At 27.5% G+C, this 19301-nt stretch overlaps 1 protein-coding gene and 1 long non-coding RNA gene across 12 annotated transcripts in view; one reads left to right on the top strand and one right to left on the bottom strand.

The window, feature by feature from the left end:
* LOC127281217 (uncharacterized) overlaps positions 1–19301 on the bottom strand; it is a 257929-nt gene that overhangs the window by 163683 nt on the left and 74945 nt on the right. For 8 of the 10 annotated variants that reach the window (XR_007842936.1, XM_051304825.1, XM_051304826.1 and 5 more), the window contains one exon: positions 17895–18056. The exons of 1 other annotated variant lie outside the window; for it this stretch is intronic. Coding sequence is in view for 5 of the 9 variants with exons in the window: in XM_051304822.1 (XP_051160779.1) it covers positions 17895–18056 (162 nt within the window). In the remaining 4 variants the exon portion in view is untranslated. Of the gene's footprint in view, positions 1–535; positions 690–2940; positions 3622–17894; positions 18057–19301 lie in introns of those variants that run through there. One more of the 10 variants, XM_051304823.1, reaches the window with a different exon arrangement.
* The window catches only part of LOC127281228 (uncharacterized), a 204626-nt gene that overhangs the window by 117679 nt on the left and 67646 nt on the right, over positions 1–19301 (top strand). The gene's annotated exons all lie outside the window — the stretch shown is intronic.

Below are 19301 nucleotides of genomic sequence, written 5' to 3'. Positions count from 1 at the left end.
AAAGTAAAATCAATTAAAGTGCTTTTTTCTCATTAATACACGGAAAAAAAGGAAAAATTATTTACATACGTTTGTTACACAGTTTTTCTGAGGCTCTCAAATTGAGACCATAAACAGCATCAAAAATTTGCATTATCAACAATTTGATGCACTTTATAGTCTCAATTTGATATCCTCAGAAAAACTGTGTTGTAAATTATTTTCTAATATCCCATTTTTTTAAAAAAATTTTTCAAACAATTATTTGTATTATTATTTTTGTTTTATTATTATTATTATTAGTAACTTTTACTAACAATTAGGAAAAATTTTACTAATTCGGAAGCAAAAAGTGAGTCACTAATTCAAATTAGTAAACATTTTTACTAATTCAGATTTAGAGAGTACAAATTATTATTTATTTAATAATAATAGTCAAGTAAACGACTATTTGAATAAAATAATTTTTTTTTTTTAATATATACAAATAGAAGAAAAAAAAATAATAATAATAATAGATTATATAAATGTTTAGATGACTTTTTTTTTTCCTTACCAATCGAAAAAATTCCAGAGGCACGTAAACATCTTAAAGAGCACAAACACTCGTCACTTAAAAAAAAATAGCGACACAAGTTCGCGACGTTCACATTTTTATTTTTCATTTACATTTTTGTTATCAGCAATGTCTAATTTACCAGCTGAACAAGCTTTAGAGAAAAATAAAAAATCATTTTAATAACCATATTGAAAAATAAATACAAAAATTCCAATCCCAATTTTTTTTCAATAAAATATCTGAATAAAATTTTTTGTTCGTTAATTGTTGAAAATTAGATTTAACACAACGATAAATACTAATAATAATAATAATAATAATAAATAAAAATAATATTCAATTATATATTTCGTAGCCCATGCAAAAGACCCTCGAAAAATAGGACTTTTCTCCCCTTGTTTTATTATATATAGAGAAATGCAATTTTCTTCAATTCATTCGGGGGTGATTTTTTTTTTAGAATTCGCAAAACGCTCTTCCCTTTAGCAACGATAATTATTCAATCTAGGGCTTCACGATCCTGTCACTTTGATTCTCCGGTTTAGTCCAACGCGTTGACACAAATGAAGGGTGCGCACGTTCCTTGCATACACAAATTAGCATTTATTTGCTTTGCAAACGCGGACACATTTTGCATTTTCGACATGAAAGAGAGAGAGAGAGAGAGAGAGAGAGAGAGAGAGAGAGAGAGAGAGAGAGAGAGAGAATGTGTAACTTTGTCCAAAGTCAATTTTCAAGCATTTACTGATTTCAAAGAATTCGATTTTATTTTCATTTACAAATTGTTGACTAACATTCAACATAAATTTATTTTTTTTTTTGAATTTTTCATATATTTAAAAAACAAAAAAAAAATTTATTTTCTATATCCAAATAGAATACAAAATTCAAATTAGGATAAAACTAAATTTTTCTACCAATTTTTGGTTGGAAAAAAAGCAGAAAAAAAATTTTTAAACCCAATTTTTTGATTTAAAAAAATTTTAAACAAGCAAATTTTCATTAAAACCACTAAAATTTGTTTAAAACAACCAAAATTTGTTCAAAAGAAGAAAATTTTCATTGAAAAAACTAAAATTTATTTGAATTAAGTAAATTTTCATTGAAACTACTAAAATTTATTTGAATTAAGCAAATTTTCATTGAAACTACTAAAATTTGTTTAAAATAACAAAAAACTGTTTGAAATGATGAAATTTTTTTGGAACTAGCAAAATTTTTGTTTGAAACAACCAAAATTTGTTTAATAAAAACAATTTCTTTGAAACTACTAAAATTTGTTTAAAACAAACAAATTTTCATTGAAACCACTAAAATTTGTTTAAAACAACCAAAAATTGTTTAAAATTTTTTTGTTTGAAACAACCAAAATTTGTTTAAAAGAAGAAAATTTTTTATTGAAACTACTAAAATTTTGTTTAAAACAAAAGCAAATTTTTATTTAAAAATTTTTGGTTGGAAAATAAGCAGAAAAAAAATTTTTAAACCCAATTTTTTGATTTAAAAAACTTTTTTTTTTTTTTTAAAATAAAACTTTTTCTAAAGCAACGAAACTTTTCCTTTTGCAATTCGCTTTGGAGAGTATAAAAAAAAGTTACAAAAAAAAAATTTGAATTTAAACAAAAGCAAGTTGAATATAAATATTTGAATATTTCAAAATTGAAAGAGAGTGTATGAGGAAAAGTTTTTAACGCCATTAGGTTAAAGGGAAATTAAATTATAAGGTTATTCTCTACATTGTGCTGAAGCAACAATATATAACGTTACTAAACTTTTCTCCTTAAAGGTATATATACATATATATTACACTGTTATAAAACAATATTTTTCTATGTAACATTTTTTTTTTATTTTTCTTAGTCTTTTGTTATTTCTCCTGTTTAAAAAAAAAACATTTAAAAACTAGATAAATAATAAAAACAGAAAAATAAAAAAAATACAAAAATACAAAAGAAAAAAATATAAAAAATCATCAAAATAGAAAAATAAAAACTATATGATTTCTTTTATATACGTCTTTATTTCCCAGGGTATTGTCGACCATTATTTCCCCGGAGATGTAGCTAACAATTTTTTTTTTTCGCGGTCACTTCAAAACGACAATGACCTGTGGAAAACGCGGTTAATCGTCGGAGGTCAGGAACGGTTTATCGAAAAACAGCAGAGGGAAGAGCAAAAGAGTTTTTCCCCTCATAGAAAAAGAGACAGAGAAGCGCAGCTTCCCCGTGATAAATATTGGATCTTTAAATAAATTGACCATTTTGAAAATAAAAAACAAATTTTCTTAATTTAAATGCCAAAATCAAAATTTACAAAAAAAAAAATTTTCCCTCAAATATATATTAAAAAAAAAGGAAAATCTCTATTAAAAAAAAAAAAAACCCCTCTCAAATTTTTTTTACCTAGAATTTTTTTTTTCAACGAATCATAATCGTGAGTGTTGAAAAATTATTACCGGCTTTCTCAAAAAAAAAAGAAGACGGGCGTGAAAAAATAAAAATATGCTCACGCCGGGTGGTTGAGACGCGACACACATTGGCCACCCTGTAACGCGGCGAGGGCACGACTGCCTTGCGAATTTCACCCCCGGAAGTCACCCCCCACCCCTCGTTGTCTGGTTCCAACCGCGTCTTTCTCTCGTGCTTTCGCGCATCCAATGTCTGTCACGCGTATTATCAAGTGCCAGGTGCCCTTTTGCTTTAGATACGTCACTGTTTGAGTGTGTAGATTTTTTTTATTACACTAAATTCCGCAGCGGTTAAATAAATTTATGACAAGGAAAAAATTTTTTTTTTTTTTTACACTTACGCAAAAAACTATTGTCACTTGTAATATTGTATATAAAGGGATTTAGTGGAAAAATGACCAGTAGATACGGTCCTGGAGCATGGAAAAGGGGTTTGGAGAAAGAAAAGGAAGATCAGCACCCGGGACGTTGTACTGCCATTTCATGCTGGTGATATCTCCAGGGACTAGAAGATACTCTTTTTTTTTTTTTTTTTTTTTTTTTTTTTTTTTTTTTTTTTTTTTTTTTTTTTTTTTTTTTTTTTTTTTTGAAACTGTGATTTATAAACTTGTGGAAGAGAAAAATATTTATTTAAATATGAATTTTGGAGAAAACAACTTTTTTTAAAAATAAAGACAAAATTTACTGTTTTTTTTCATTTTATAATGTAATTGCAAACACTGAAAAAAATTTGTTTGAAGCAAACCAAAAATTTTTTGAAATTACTAAATTTTTTTTGGAGACTAGCAAATTTTTCGTTTTAAACAAACAAAATTTTGATTAAAACAACTAAAATTTGTTTATAACAAGCAATTTTCATTGAAACCACTAAAATTTGTTTAAAACAACCAAAAATTGTTTTAAATGACCAAACTTTTTGTTTGAAACAACCAAAATTTGTTTAAAAGAAGATAATTTTCATTGAAACAATTAAAATTTGTTCCAAACAAACAAATTTTCATTGAAACTACTAAATTTTATTTGAAACAAGCAAATTTTCATTGAAACTACTAAAATTTGTTTAAAACAAACAAAAATTGTTTAAAATGACCAAATTTTTTGTTTGAAACAATCAAATTTTCATTGAAACTACTAAAATTTGTTTAAAAAAGCCAAAAAACTGTTTGAAATGATCAAATTTTTTTTGGAACTAGCCAAATTTTTGTTTGAAACAACCAACATTTGTTTAATAAAAAATTTTTCTTCGAAACTACTAAAATTTATTTGAAACAAACAAATTTTCATTGAAACCACTAAAATTTGTTTAAAACTACCAAAAATTGTTTAAAATGACCAAATTTTTTGTTTGAAACAATCAAATTTTCATTGAAACTACTAAAATTTGTTTAAAAAAGCCAAAAAACTGTTTGAAATGATCAAATTTTTTTTGGAACTAGCCAAATTTTTGTTTGAAACAACCAACATTTGTTTAATAAAAAATTTTTCTTCGAAACTACTAAAATTTATTTGAAACAAACAAATTTTCATTGAAACCACTAAAATTTGTTTAAAACTACCAAAAATTGTTTAAAATGACCAAATTTTTTGTTTGAAACAATCAAATTTTCATTGAAACTACTAAAATTTGTTTAAAAAAGCCAAAAAACTGTTTGAAATGATCAAATTTTTTTTGGAACTAGCCAAATTTTTGTTTGAAACAACCAACATTTGTTTAATAAAAAATTTTTCTTCGAAACTACTAAAATTTATTTGAAACAAACAAATTTTCATTGAAACCACTAAAATTTGTTTAAAACTACCAAAAATTGTTTAAAATGACCAAATTTTTTGTTTGAAACAACCAAAATTTGTTCCAAACAAACAAATTTTCATTAAAAAAAACTAAAATTTATTTGAAACAAGCAAATTTTCATTGAAACCACTAAAATTTGTTTAAAACAACCAAAAATTGTTTAAAATGACCAAATTTTTTGTTTGAAACAATCAAAATTTGTTTAAAATAAGAAAATTTTTTTATTGAAATTACTAAAATTTTGTTTATAACAATCAAATTTTTATTTATAAAGCAAATTTTGTTTGGATCAATAAGATTTGTTTGAAACCACTAAATTTTCTTTGACTGAACCAAATGAATGTATAAATGAATAAATAAAAAAAATTATTTGGTTTAATAAAATTCTTTCTTTGTACAAATTTATTAAAATAAACCAAACATTTATTTAGATCAAATAAATATTTATTTAAAACAACTTAGATTTATTTTTAAAAAAAAACAAATTTCAATTCTTCGTTCGAATTTTTATTTACCAAATTTATATATATAGATCAAATAAATATTTATTTAAAACAACCAAAATTGCTTTGGTGGAACAAAATTTTGATTAAATCAACTAAAATTAGTTTGAAAGAAGCAAATTTTGATTGAAACAACCAACAACAATAAGTTTTGTTATGAAGCAACCAAATTCAGTTTAAAGCAACCAAAATTTGTTTGAAGTAAGCAAATTTTTTTTAGAAATAACCAAATTTTAGTTAAATCAACCAAATAAATATATTGTTATACAGTTTAAAAAAAAAAAAAAAAATTTGCCTGAATTAATGAAAAATTTATTTGTTTCAATAATTTTCGTTATAAATTAAATTAATTTTTGCTACTAAAAATCATTAAATTTTTATAAAATATAAATTATATATTTTTCAATATTAATTTTTTTTCTCTCCATTATAATCGCCTAAATGAAATCATTATAACAATGCCATCAGATTCTTATCTCACTCAACACTCCCAACAATATTTTTCCTGTAAAAGAAGACTGATTTACGAGAAAAGCGAGCGTAAAGTTTTATGTCTCGTGGAAAGGCAAAATTTCCGTAAAAGTTCAATCGAGTAGAAACGAAAGGTGAAATTTTTCTTGTCAATAGAGTTTCCAGCACCGCTGTTCTTTTTAACGTTCACGTACATATATACCTATATATATATATATATATATATATTTTTTTTTTTTTCTCTACAAACTCAGAATACAATTTCAATAAAATTCAATTCATCTAACAATAATAATCATAATATACTAGTACTAACAATAATGATAAGAATAGTATAACAATGATAGTTAAAAAAAACAAACAAAAATGGGTCAAAGGGTCAAAAGTAAAAATAAAAAATAACCTCTAATATTATTTGGTGTGTTTCCAACTTTGAACTATTTTTGTTTTCTCTTTTCTACTATACATATAATTTATTATTCGCGAAACGACTATCTTTTAGATACATTTTTCAAATTTTTTTGGTAGATTAAAATGTTTTTATTTTATAAATAAATATTTAAAAATAAATTGTTATATTTTAATTTTTATATTTTAATTTAATATTTTCATTTCCTGTACTTTAATATCAAATATTAAATTTTAGAAAAACAAAATTTTCTACTTCAAACGATAAAAATTGGTAAATATTTGTATTCTACATAATACACACAAATATAGATCGATAAAGACAAAAAAAAAAAAATTTGAAATTTCCATTCGAATTCCAGAGGGAAATTCTACGTGATTCATGCAATTGACATTTTTTTAAAAATCTTTTTTTTCTCTCTCATATATTTGCAAATGTCACTCGAATTTTAATTACAAGTTTACATTTTTTTTCCTGTAAATTTTGATAAACGTTCCTAATATAATATAAAATAATGAAATACTTTTCTTTTAATTTTCTTTTTAAAAGTGAAACTAATTTTTGAAAGTAAAAAAAAAAATCTATTTGGGTTTCAACGGATTTGGCAGCAAAAAAAAAAAAAAGGGAAAGAAAAAAATAATTTTGTACAGAAATTTTGAAATAATTCCATTTAAAAAGTAAATTAATGTTTTTAAAAAGTATAATCATTTTTTAATGCTGCATACATAATCTGCAGAATAGCTTCGAAATATTTTTAAAATCTGGAATTTTAACAGAAACTAACATAACCTAAAATTTAAGTCGAGTTGCATACAAAAATGAGTTCAGTCTTTTTTTTCTATCAACGCATTTGGCAGCAAAAAGAAATGAAAGAAAAAATAATTTTCATTACCATTCGCGAATAAAATAAAAAAAAAAAAAAAAAAAAAAAGGAAAATTCCAAGAAACTTTGTACACTACAGAAGCTGTCTTGTGCAAGCTTTCAAACACTTGACTTTACCAAGTCTCTCTCTCTAACAATTCAGTTAAATTCCTCGAAATACATTATATGCTGTATATATAGAAGCAGCAATATCTAGAAATGCAACCAAAACAAAATAAACATTTCTCTCTGTCACAATAGATAACCCAAGCATCAGACCACTATTACCTGAAATACCGGAAGCATTCACAACACAAACTCTCTATATATATACACCACTCTTCATAAATTATACCAAACCTCAAATAACTTCCGAAATACAATTCCGACAACTTTTAATGGGCAGTCATCGATTGCGTCCTGTAAGGGGAAGTTGCATACCCCCACTCTACCCGCCAAGCCATAAACACGGAGCTCGAGGGACGCATGCACCGCGGGGGGCCTAAGCGACGTTCTCGGGCCTAATGACATTTTCTATTTATGGCCCTTAATGAGTTTTTCCAAAAAAATAAAAAAATTTTAAATATTAACAATTTTTAATTTTTTTTAACATATTCTTATTCCTCGTAATTTCACGATTACGAGCATATGTTGTTCGAATTAAAAATGTTAATATTTAAAATGTTTATAATTATTATTAAATAATATTAAATTTAATTGTTTCTTAATTTAATTATACTGTTTAAAAAACAGTATAAATTAACAAACATTTTCCTTCACACTTACAGGCTTAGGACTGGCCTCTATATTATTATAAAAATTTACATTCATTACAAGTCAAATATGTATTAAATAAAACCAAATATATTTTAATAAAGCTTTCAAAGCTTTCATATTATACTGGCTTACAAGTAAATTTTTTAAAAGTTCTGATTTTCTGTTTTGTATAAATAAACACACATTTTTTAAACACGCCAGCCTTCACGAATAAGTGTAATGCTGCCAGTCCTAAGCCTGTAAGTGTGAAGGAAAATGTTTGTTAATTTATACTGTTTTTTAAACAGTATAATTAAATTAAGAAACAATTAAATTTAATATTATTTAATAATAATTATAAACATTTTAAATATTAACATTTTTAATTCGAACAACATATGCTCGTAATCGTAAAATTACGAGGAATAAGAATATGTTAAAAAAAATTAAAAATTGTTAATATTTAAATTTTTTTTATTTTTTTGGAAAAACTCATTAAGGGCCATAAATAGAAAATGTCATTAGGCCCGAGAACGTCGGTCAGGCCCCCCGCGGTGCATGCGTCCCTCGAGCTCCGTGTTTATGGCCCGGCGGGTAGAGTGGGGGTATGCAACTTCCCCTTACAGGACGCAATCGATGATCGCCCCTTTTAATCATCACGAACCAACAACGAAAAGGAATTTAATAAAGCAGATATATATATTTCCACAAACTTTATAGGACACAAAAAGAGAGAGAGAGAGAAAAGGTGCGGCTAAACAAGAGGTCCGTTCTATAATTCGTTATTAGTTGCTAGACAAGATAGATGCGACAGCGACCACCCTCAGGGCCAGAGAGCTCTCTCTGTGGATATCGATAATGGCTTAATTAAGGCGCTTCGTGCTCACATGAGCATGAGTGTGTTGTGTCACGTGTCCTTCTATGCGCGACAACTCACACCTTCATGATTTAGCAAAGTCGTCGTCTCTGACAATGCAGGAGTGCAATTATACGAAATTCGAAAATTCAAAGGATTTATGGAGAGGCTTCTGAATTATTATCATTATTATTATTATTATTATTATAGTATTATTTGCATGCAGAAAAGAATTTAGAATTCTGCACTACCAGAAAGAATCAGAATTGTTGTCAAAATCAGAATTTTGTACCAAGATTTTTAATTTGAAAATGTAGTAAAAGAAAAGGTAGAAAAAACGGCATTAGGTACTACTGCAGCAGAAGTTGCTTGGAAAACCCTATGGTATTGCAGCAAAATTATCAAAACAATATTTAATTAGCCCGAATTATGTCTGTTCCAAAATCACCAATACAGTATTGGATTAGTCAGAATTTTGGCTGTAGCAAAATTTATCTTGTGGTAAAAGTAGCAAGATAGGTTGTAGCAAAAACATCAATAGAATATTAGATTAGTCAGAAATGTGCCTGTAGCAAAATAAATACTATATTAAATTAACCAGAATTAAGACTGTATAGCATAATCACCAATACAATATTGGATTACCCAAAATTTGCACTGCAGCAAAATCTGAATTTGTAGATTATAGCAGTATTAGGCTAAAAATCTAATTGAATTTTAAAATCAAAGTAGGGTTTTAATTCCGATTCGAGTGAAAATACACACTAAAAGAAATACTTTGGTAATAAGTAATAGCAGGGAAAAAAATTACACGCAAAGTTAGAGTAGCAAATGAAGCTGTTTTCGTAGGCTATAAATTTATGGCTAGGAAATTGTTTGAGCTGTTCTTAAATTTAGGTTTTGTTTAGCTTATACTGTTTTGTTGGTGCAGCCAAGTGCAGAACTAAAGTAACATCCGTATGGCTTAAAAAAAACCCCACGGTATGGTTGTAGCAAAATCATCAATACAATATTGCTTTAACCAGAATTATGTCTGTTGCAAAATCACCAATACAGTACTGGATTAGCCAGAATTTTGACTGTAGCAAAATTACGATCACAAAGAATTCTATGTCGTAAGAGGCGTTTTTCCATTCCCGCAGTACCTTGTGGTGAAAGTATAGCGGATAGGTGGTAGCAAAATCACCACTACAATATTGTATTATCCAGAATTAAAGCTGTAGCAAAATTATCATCACAAGGAATTCTATATTGTAAGAGATTGTAGTAAAATCACCAATACAATTTTGAATGAGCCAGAATTATAACAGTAGCAAAATACAAAATTGGATTAGCCAAAATTTTGTATGTATCAAAATCACCAATACAATATTGGATTAGCCAAAATTTTGGCTGCAGCAATATTTACCCTTGTGGTAAAAGTAGCAGATTGGTTGAAGCAAAATCATCAATACAATTTTGAATGAGCCAGAATTATGACTGTAGCAAAATACAAAATTGGATTAGCCAAAATTTTGGTATGTATCAAAATCACCATCACAAGGAATTCTATGTCGTAAGAGTAATTAAATCTGTATTAAAATTAGTATTGTTATAACCATAATTATGCCCATACCAATTGTTACAGACGCAGAAGAATTATTATTTTTACACTGTGAAATTGAGAAAAAAAATCAAAACCATTGAATACAATGTTAAAAAAAAACTATATTTCATAAAAGATTCAAAGTTTTCCCGCATGGAAAGAGAGTTCTTGGTACTTGTGTGCGCGCGCGGGGGATGTCTCGAGTCTATAAATAACTTAGGTCCCGACCATACATCGTATGCTTGGGGCGTAACTTCCGCCACAACCCCTAGTTCCGTATCTTCCTTGTGGTGTACACCGCACTCTATAACCCTGAAAAAGCAGCCTGGATCATGGGGTAAAGAAAAGGAATAGCAGTGTCCTTGGTCAGGAACCGGGTAAAGAGAAGAACTTTATAGGCACTTTCTTCGCTATCGCGCTACGGATTTATCGCTTTCACGATGCCATTCTCTCTCTCTCTCTCTCTCTCTCTCTCTCTCTCTGTGTGTTCTCTTTTCTACTGTTTTTACACCTTTTCAGCACGTTAAAATCGAAAACTTATATACATCCAAGTCTCTTTTTTCTCTTCGTAAAACTATTTCTTCTTTAAAGTGAGTTTAATGGTGTTAACTGATCGTTATAACTTTACGGAATAACTATTACTGAAAATAAAAATTCTATGAATTTAGAAATTGTGATCACTAAGAGTAGATTGAAAGAAATATTTGTAATAACAGGCTGTACCTAAATCAGGTAGTTGGAAGAATTTTGTATATAATCCATATTCGGTATTAATGCGTAACGATTAAAAAAAAAAAATTTAAACTGATTTTTTTCCCCTATGCTCGTGGTTCATAAACTTATGTTATATGAATCTTTATTGCGGTATATTGCGATTCCATGGACTGCAATATTTCCTAGTTTATGAAGTCCCATAGCTTGACAAGAAAGACCTCGTAATGTGGTCCTACACATATATATATATCTATATATATGACCGAGTCTTATGCTCTAATACGAGAAGCGAGACTTACGGGAGGGAGATTTTACTTCCACTTTAATAGCTTTGTGTAAACAACCCCGCGTTAATGAAGAACCGAATCGGTTCGCCTTTCATTAAAAGCTGCTGTGGATTCGAAGAAAAAGCTCTGAGCGAAATTTCTCTCTCAAACGGAAAACAAAGTATAGTACATTTTTTGTGCTTGTTTTACTTCTACTGTTTTAATATATATATATATATATATATATATATATATATATATAAACATTGTTTTATTTTTACAGATTTAAGGTGTGAATCGATTTTAGAATTGCAATTTTCAATTCCGATTAGGTTCATTTTAGAATTATTATTAAAAATCTTGAATTATAATCGGTGATACTATTACAATTATTCCGTAGGATATAACGATGTTACAATTAGAAACGGTGAATGAAATTGGTATTGGCGATTTTGCTACAATCTATCTGCTACTTTTATGACAAGATAAATTTTGCTACAGCCAAAATTCTGGCTAATCCAAAACTGTATTGGTGATTTTGCTACAACCATACCGTAGGGTTTTTTAAGCCATATGGATGTTACTTTAGTTCTGCACTTGGCTGCACCAACAAAACAGTATAAGCTAAAAAAAACCCTAAATTTAGGAAAAGCGCAAACAATTTCCTAGCCATAAATTTATAGCCTACGGAAACAGTTTCATTTGCTACTCTAACTTTGCGTGTAATTTTTTCCCCTGCTATTACTTATTATAACAGCTTTTTTTAGTGTGTATTTTCACTTAAATCGGAATTAAAACCCTACTTTGATTTTAAAATTCTATTAGATTTTTAGCCTAATACTGCTATAATCTACAAATTCAGATTTTGCTGCAGTCAAAATTTTGGGTAATCCAATATTGTATTGGTGATTTTGCTATACAGTCTTAATTCTGGTTAATTTAATATAGTATTGATTTTGCTACATCCATATTTCTGGCTAATCTAATATTGTATTGATGATTTAGCTACAACCTATCTGCTACTTTTACCACAAGATAAATTTTGCTAAAGCCAAAATTCTGGCTAATCCAAAACTGTATTGGTGATTTTGCTACAACCATACCGTAGTGTTTTTTAAGCCATACGGATGTTACTTTATAGTTCTGCACTTGGCTGTACCATCAAAATAGTAGAAGCTACACTAAAAAAAGGATTTGGTATTGACAACCAAATACATTTGGTTGGTATATTTAAGCAACCAAAATTTTTTTTGTTGAATCAACAAAATTTTAATTGTCTCAAGCAAAATTTGTTTGACACAACCAAAATTAGAAAAAAAGGATTTTTGTTGTCCTAACTAAAGTTTAATTGAGACAACCAAAATTTTGTTGATTCAACAAAAAAATTTTGGTTGCTTAAATACCAACCAAACGTTAGGTTGTCAATACGAAACCTTTTTTTCAGTGTTAAAAAACCTAAATTTAGGGACAGCTCAAACAATTTCCTATAGCCATAAATTTATAGCCTATACTGGAAAAGCAGCTTTATCCGTAACAAAGAAAAGTTTTTCTAGAATAGCAAAAGATTTAACGGAAATAATTAAAACTTCTGCTGTTCTAGTTTTGGCTTAATTTTTTCCCCTGCTCTTACCTATTACAAAAGCATTTCTTTTATTTTCTCTCAAATTGGAATTAAAATCCTACTTTGAGTTTTGAAATTCTTTTAGATTTATTAAGCCTAACACCTGATAAAATATACAAATTCAGATTAAATTTCAATTCGGAGGAAATTGTTATTATCTATATACATACATATTAAATTGTTGCTTCTAATTAACTAAAAATGAACATACATATAGTAATGAGTAGTGGCAATACTTTTAAGTAATCGGAATAAATGAAAGAACCCAACATTAAAGCTATATATTGAAACTCGAATATCTGCTTTTTCCAATGAGCAAAGTGCAGACCATTTCGCGAATTACCCGAGTAAGTGTAAACGCATCACAAAATTAATGTACCGGAGTAGGAGAGATACCGAATGATTTAGCATTCCTTCTAATGCCTCTTTTGCTAATCACCGCGCACTTAGGCAAATTCGTTATTATACTGCTACTTTCATAATTATATAAGCTATTATTATATTTCCAGCAGGGACGTCTTTATTTTCATATTTAAATTAAATTCGATTTTGATTCTATGATTCATTTTTTTTTTTTTATTGAAACTTAAGGTATCTAGTAAAAATTAAAATTATTTCATAGTCCTTATAAAAGGTCTGTCAAACCAGCACCCCCACAATTAAAATTTAGAAATCGGACTGCACTATATTTTTGGTCTTTTTTTGGGCTCTTCAAAAAAAATATTCCCGATTTATAAAACTCAACCCTTCATAAAAAACCAACCCTTTTAATATCAGCAAATTACATTTTCCAAGTTTTCCAATTAATAAATTCATCGGATTCGCATGAAACTCGTTTTACGGGGATTTTCGAGGTCGCTGGTGACGAATCTGAAGTCCGTTTTTAAAAATTTAAAATGGCGGATCAAATATGGCGTTTTAACCCTAAACCCTAAAACCACCCCTGAATTTTGAAAAAAGAGTATATTTTGAGCCATTTACGCTATTTTATTTTATTTCTTCTTCTAACTGATCCCAATATTTTTGGGCTCTTCAAAATTATCACCCTGAATTTTTGGGCTCTACACCTAAATCCTAAACTTCAAAATATGTGTAAACTTTGAGCTATTTATGCTATTTTACTTTATTTCTTCTTCTAACTGATGCCAATATTTTTGGGCTTAAAGTTAAATTTTTGGAAAAATTTAAAGAGCCCAAAATTTCTTAATAGGGCCCAAAAATATCCCTAAAAAAACCCAAAAATCTAGTGTAGTCCGATTTCTATATTTTAATTGTGGAGGTGCTGGTTTGACGGACCAATGATATCAATCTATATTGAAAATAGTGAAATCGGCAAAGTTTGATTTTGGAGCTTAACAAATTTCAAAGCGTGTTCGGGATGTTGGGATCATTTGAATTTTACAAGAGGCCATATAAAGTTTTGATAGATCCTGGACCCATATTATATATATATATATATATATATATATATATATATATATATATATATATATATATATATATATATATATATATATATATATATATATATATGCACAAAGGAGAAATCGTGGACGTGTAATATTTGACTAAGGAAATCGTAAAGGAAGGATATTGAGGTAGGTCGTGAAAACAAGTTGAATACGGTTACAGAGGTAAGGTGTTACTACAGTTCTTATACTCCTGCTATGCGGGTATAGCGCGCGAGACATAATAAATTCACCTAAATCCACCCTCGTAAAAAGTGTGGCGACACCCTCACCTTATATCACCTCTCTCTCTCTTTCTCTAACCCATCCCTTTGCGCCAAAGCCCAGGGAAAAGATTTCGGTTTACTATGGGTTATAAAGATAAGAGAGAACTTTTTCTCCAAATCTATCGTTCTTTCTTTGACCTATAAATAAAAATAAATTGGAACAAACTATGGAGAAGAAAAAAAAATTTTTTTCTTCGCAAAAAAACTGGATTTAGGAATATCAAACTATTTGACATATTTTGTTGTGATTCTAATTCTATTATAGATATATATCGAGATTGGTATTTTGTTTGATTTGTTCTTCCATGTTTATATAGTGACCTATAAGTATACTGCTCTTGACATTTTAATCATTCAACTGAAGATTTCCTTAGGCTACACTGAAAAAAGGGTTTGGTATTGACAACCAAACGTTTAGTTGGTATTTAAGCAATCAAATTTTTTTTTATTGAATCAACAAAATTTTGGTTGTCCCATTCAAACTTTAATTTGGACAACAAAAATCCTTTTTTTTTCTAATTTTGGTTGTGTCAAACAAATTTTGATTGAGGCAATTAAAATATTGTTGATTCAACAAAAAAAATTTGGTTACTTAAATACCAACCAAACGTTTGGTTGTCAATACCAAATCTTTTTTTTAGTGTAATCTATACTTTTTTGGTATATCTGAAGAAATCAATAATGTCTTCTGTTGCTGTGGAATATTGTGTAAACGCAGTTATAAACTACAGTTAACTAAATTTATATATAGTATGGCTAAAATGCTCTGAAAAAAGTTCTGGTTTGAGTAATCGGAATTTAGATATGAGGTATTTAACATTATGATTCTGGTTAGATTAACCAGAATTCTGCTTATATTCACTATAATTCTGCTAATTTAGCTACAATTCTAGTTAGGATATATATTTAACATTATGATACTGGTTTGACTAAACAAGAATTCTGGTTACTTTGAAATTATGATTATTGTTGGATTAACCAGAATTCTGCTTCTTTTAACCATAATTCTGGCTAATTTAACCAGAACTCTGGTTTTCCTAGCTAAAATTCTAGTTAGGATATATTTAACAATCTGATAATCATCAGATTAACCAGAATTCTAGTTAATTCATTTAGAATTCCAGTTTTATCTTGAATTCTGCTTATTTGAATCAGAATTCTAATTAATTTAACCAGAATTCTCGTTCGTTTAGCTAAAATTGTAGTAATGATATATTTTACATTATGATTTTTATTGGATTAACCAGAATTCTAGTTTTCTTTCCTTACCTAAAAGTCTACTTAGGATGTATTTAACATTACGATTTTTGTAAAATTAGCCAGAATTCTAGTTAATTTACCCAGAATACTGGTTATTCTAAATATAATTCTGGTGAGGGAATATTTAACACTATGATTCTAGTTAGATTAACCATAATTCTACTTAATTTATCCATAATTCTAGCTAATTTGAACGGAATTCTGGTTTATTTTTCCAAAATTCTATAATTAGGATATATTTCATATTATGATTTTCGTAATAATAACCCGAATTCTGTTTATTCAAATAAAAATTATAGTTAGGGTATATATTCAACATTATGATTTCGGTTCGATAAACCAGAATTCTGTTTTTTGAACTAGAATTCTTGTTTGTTTAGCTAAAATTCTAGTAAGAATATATTTAACATTATAATTTTTGTTAAATTAACCAGAATTCTGATTAGAGAATATTTAAAATTATGGTTTTAGTTAGATTACGTATAATTATACTAAATTTAACCGCATAATTCTTCAAAATTTATCCAGAATTCTCCTTATTTTAACCAAAATTCTGGTTTGCTTACCTAAAGTTTTACTAAAGTTATAATAAACATTATGATTTTGGTTAAATTAACCAGAATTCTAGTCATTTCAGTTAAAATTGTAGTTAGTATATTTTTAAAATTATGATTCTTTTTAGATTAAACATACTTCTAGCTAATTTAACCAGAATTCTGGTTTAATTTACAACAATTCTAGTTAGGTTATATTTAACAATCTGATCATCGTCAGATTAACCATAATTTTACTAAATTTTTTAAAAATTTTAGATTTATCCAAAATTCTGGATATTCCAACTAGAATTCTGGTTAAGGATCATTTTAAAATATGTTTCTGGCCAAATAATTTTAAAGTCTGCTTATTTGAACCAAAATTCTAATCAATTTTACCAGAATTCTGGTTCGTTTAGCCAAAATTCTAGTAATGATATATTGTACATTCTGATTTTTATTAGATTAACCAGAATTCCGCTTCTTTCAACCATAATTCTGGCTAATTTATCTAAAATTTTGGCTAATTTAAACGGAATTCTGATTAATTTAACCAGAATTCTGGTTTGACTAGGTAAAATTCTAGTTCGAATATATTTAACAATGTTATTATCGTCAAATTAACCAGAATTCTAGTTAATTTATCCAGAATTCTGATTATAGGGAATAATTAACAATATAATTCTGGTCATATTAATCAGAATTCCGTTGATTTCAATCAGAATTTTAATTAATTTAACCAGAATTCTAGTATTCTAAACTAAAATTCTAGTTAGGGTATATTTAATTCTATAGTTAATTAAACCTTGAAATCTGGTTTACTTAATTAAAAATCTAAGCAGTAAAAAATAGCGTATATATAAGAATAGTTTTTTTCATTGTAGAAACTGATGATTTGTTTAGGTTTTAAAATTTAACAGCGACTTTTATGAAAAATTATAAAAAAATTCATCGTAAAATGATGGTTTTTGTTTTACCTTGTTTAGTAGAACGGCAGAAACTTCCTTATAATAAAATTTACTTAAATATAGTCAAAAATTTAATTATTAACAAATTATCCATGAAAGGGGAATAACTTATTTATCTACTTTTAATCAAGATAAAACTATCACAAACATAACCTATAATTTTTTTTTATTTTACTAAGGTCCCTTTCTTCAAAGGTACAATTGAACATTATTTTTGAATCATTCTCTCAATGGATTCATTAAAGAAGAATTTACTTATTAATTAGTTAAATAATAACAAAAAAATTTTCATACTAAATGAGAATGTAAAAAAAAAAGTAAAATATATTTTCTATAAATTATCATTAATTAAAAAACAATAAATATACGACTAATAAAAAAGCGTTTCCAAATAGGGGGGGGGGAAATCGTTTTAGGCAAAAAGATTCAAGTAATTGTGTAGATAAATGCGGAAATTTTCGCAGGTAAAATAAAAATGATAACCAAAAAAAATTCTAGATATGGTAAGAGAAGTGATAAAAAGAAGAGACAGTCGATAAAATAGAAACTTTAACTTACCTGGGGTGAATAGTGCAACCATGCTGTCCGACAGGGTAGTTCGTTGGGGGTGGCGTGCAACGCAACTCATGTCTGTGGGGTGGATTTTGTGGATGACTATGCGAGTGATTCAAGGAGACTCGAAGAGTTCCCGGCAGATGGCGATACGGTGTCGTTTGTTCGCTGAAACATAAAAACATATCATAAAAAAAAAATTCATTCACCTGTTTAATCTCAAAAAAAAAAATCATTTTTTTCTTTATTTACTACTCTTGTTTATATCTAAAAATCAAATATCTGTGACAAAATGTCACAGATTTTTCTTTTTTTTTTATCCCATGCTTTGTAAATATCACTGGTATTTACCATTTTCAAACGTACATTTCCTTGATCAAATTTGCTTTTCATCATCGTTGAAAATAACTCGTAAAAAATAAAACCTCTGCTTCTCTATTATACATATATCTTATGTAATATGACTCACGTGTGAGAATAATCTCATATATATATATATATATATAAAAAAAGGTGTTCCTTTTTTTTATCAATTGCTTGTCTGCCAAGCATGAAAGTATGTCATTGATAAATTTTTGATAGGATTTCGGCTCGAGATAATATATGTAAATTAAAAAAAAAAACCTGTTTGATAAAAAAAAAAAGAATAAATAAAATATTTTATCAATTTCGATAAAATATCATTTTTAAATATAATTTTTAATATAGACAATTTAATCGTTATCCCGCTCTCATAATATGGATTCACCTGTTAGATAATTACGCTTCGAAACCATCGTAACTTCCGGTTTAACGTTTCAGCTTGTAATAGGAGTATAACGAAATTTTACGAGTAAACCGAAAAATCCATCTTTTACAATCTGTAATATATTGAGTTACGAGTACATAAGGCAAAAAAAAAAAAAAAAAAAAAAAAGTAACAGCGTAAATAATTATTTTTTCCAGAAGAAAAATTTTATTTTTTTAAATTTTCTGTATGTATTTTAAAACACTTGTTTTGAAAAGATGTACCGCGCGCAGGTGAATAAATAATGACCATTTCCTTATCGCTACCTTTTTTTTTTTTTTTTTTGTATATTTTAAATTCAGGATTTACTCGAGTGCAAACGTTTGGACACCTGGAATTATGGGGGTGACAGTATCACTATTTCACCAGACATGCACTACTGATACAACTTCCGGTCTCACGACCTTGAAATTAACAAAAAAAACTAAAAAAAAAGAATCGTACATATAATTAACTAAAAGATTATCTAAGATAATTAGAAAAATAATATTATGTTCGATCTAAAGGGACAATGAGACAAACAAAAAAAAATTATAGGGTTATGTTTATGATAGTTTTACCTTTATTATAAATTGCTTTTTAATTTAATTAAAAACAAAAATAAGTATTTACCAATTATTAATTTA

This window comes from Leptopilina boulardi, unplaced genomic scaffold, assembly GCF_019393585.1.
Source record: "Leptopilina boulardi isolate dan_hultmark-lab unplaced genomic scaffold, ZJU_Lbou_2.1 LbouV2_266, whole genome shotgun sequence".
Classification (NCBI taxonomy): domain Eukaryota; kingdom Metazoa; phylum Arthropoda; class Insecta; order Hymenoptera; family Figitidae; genus Leptopilina; species Leptopilina boulardi.
Note: the sequence above shows the minus strand (reverse complement) of the source record. Positions and strands in the feature narration are given on the sequence as shown.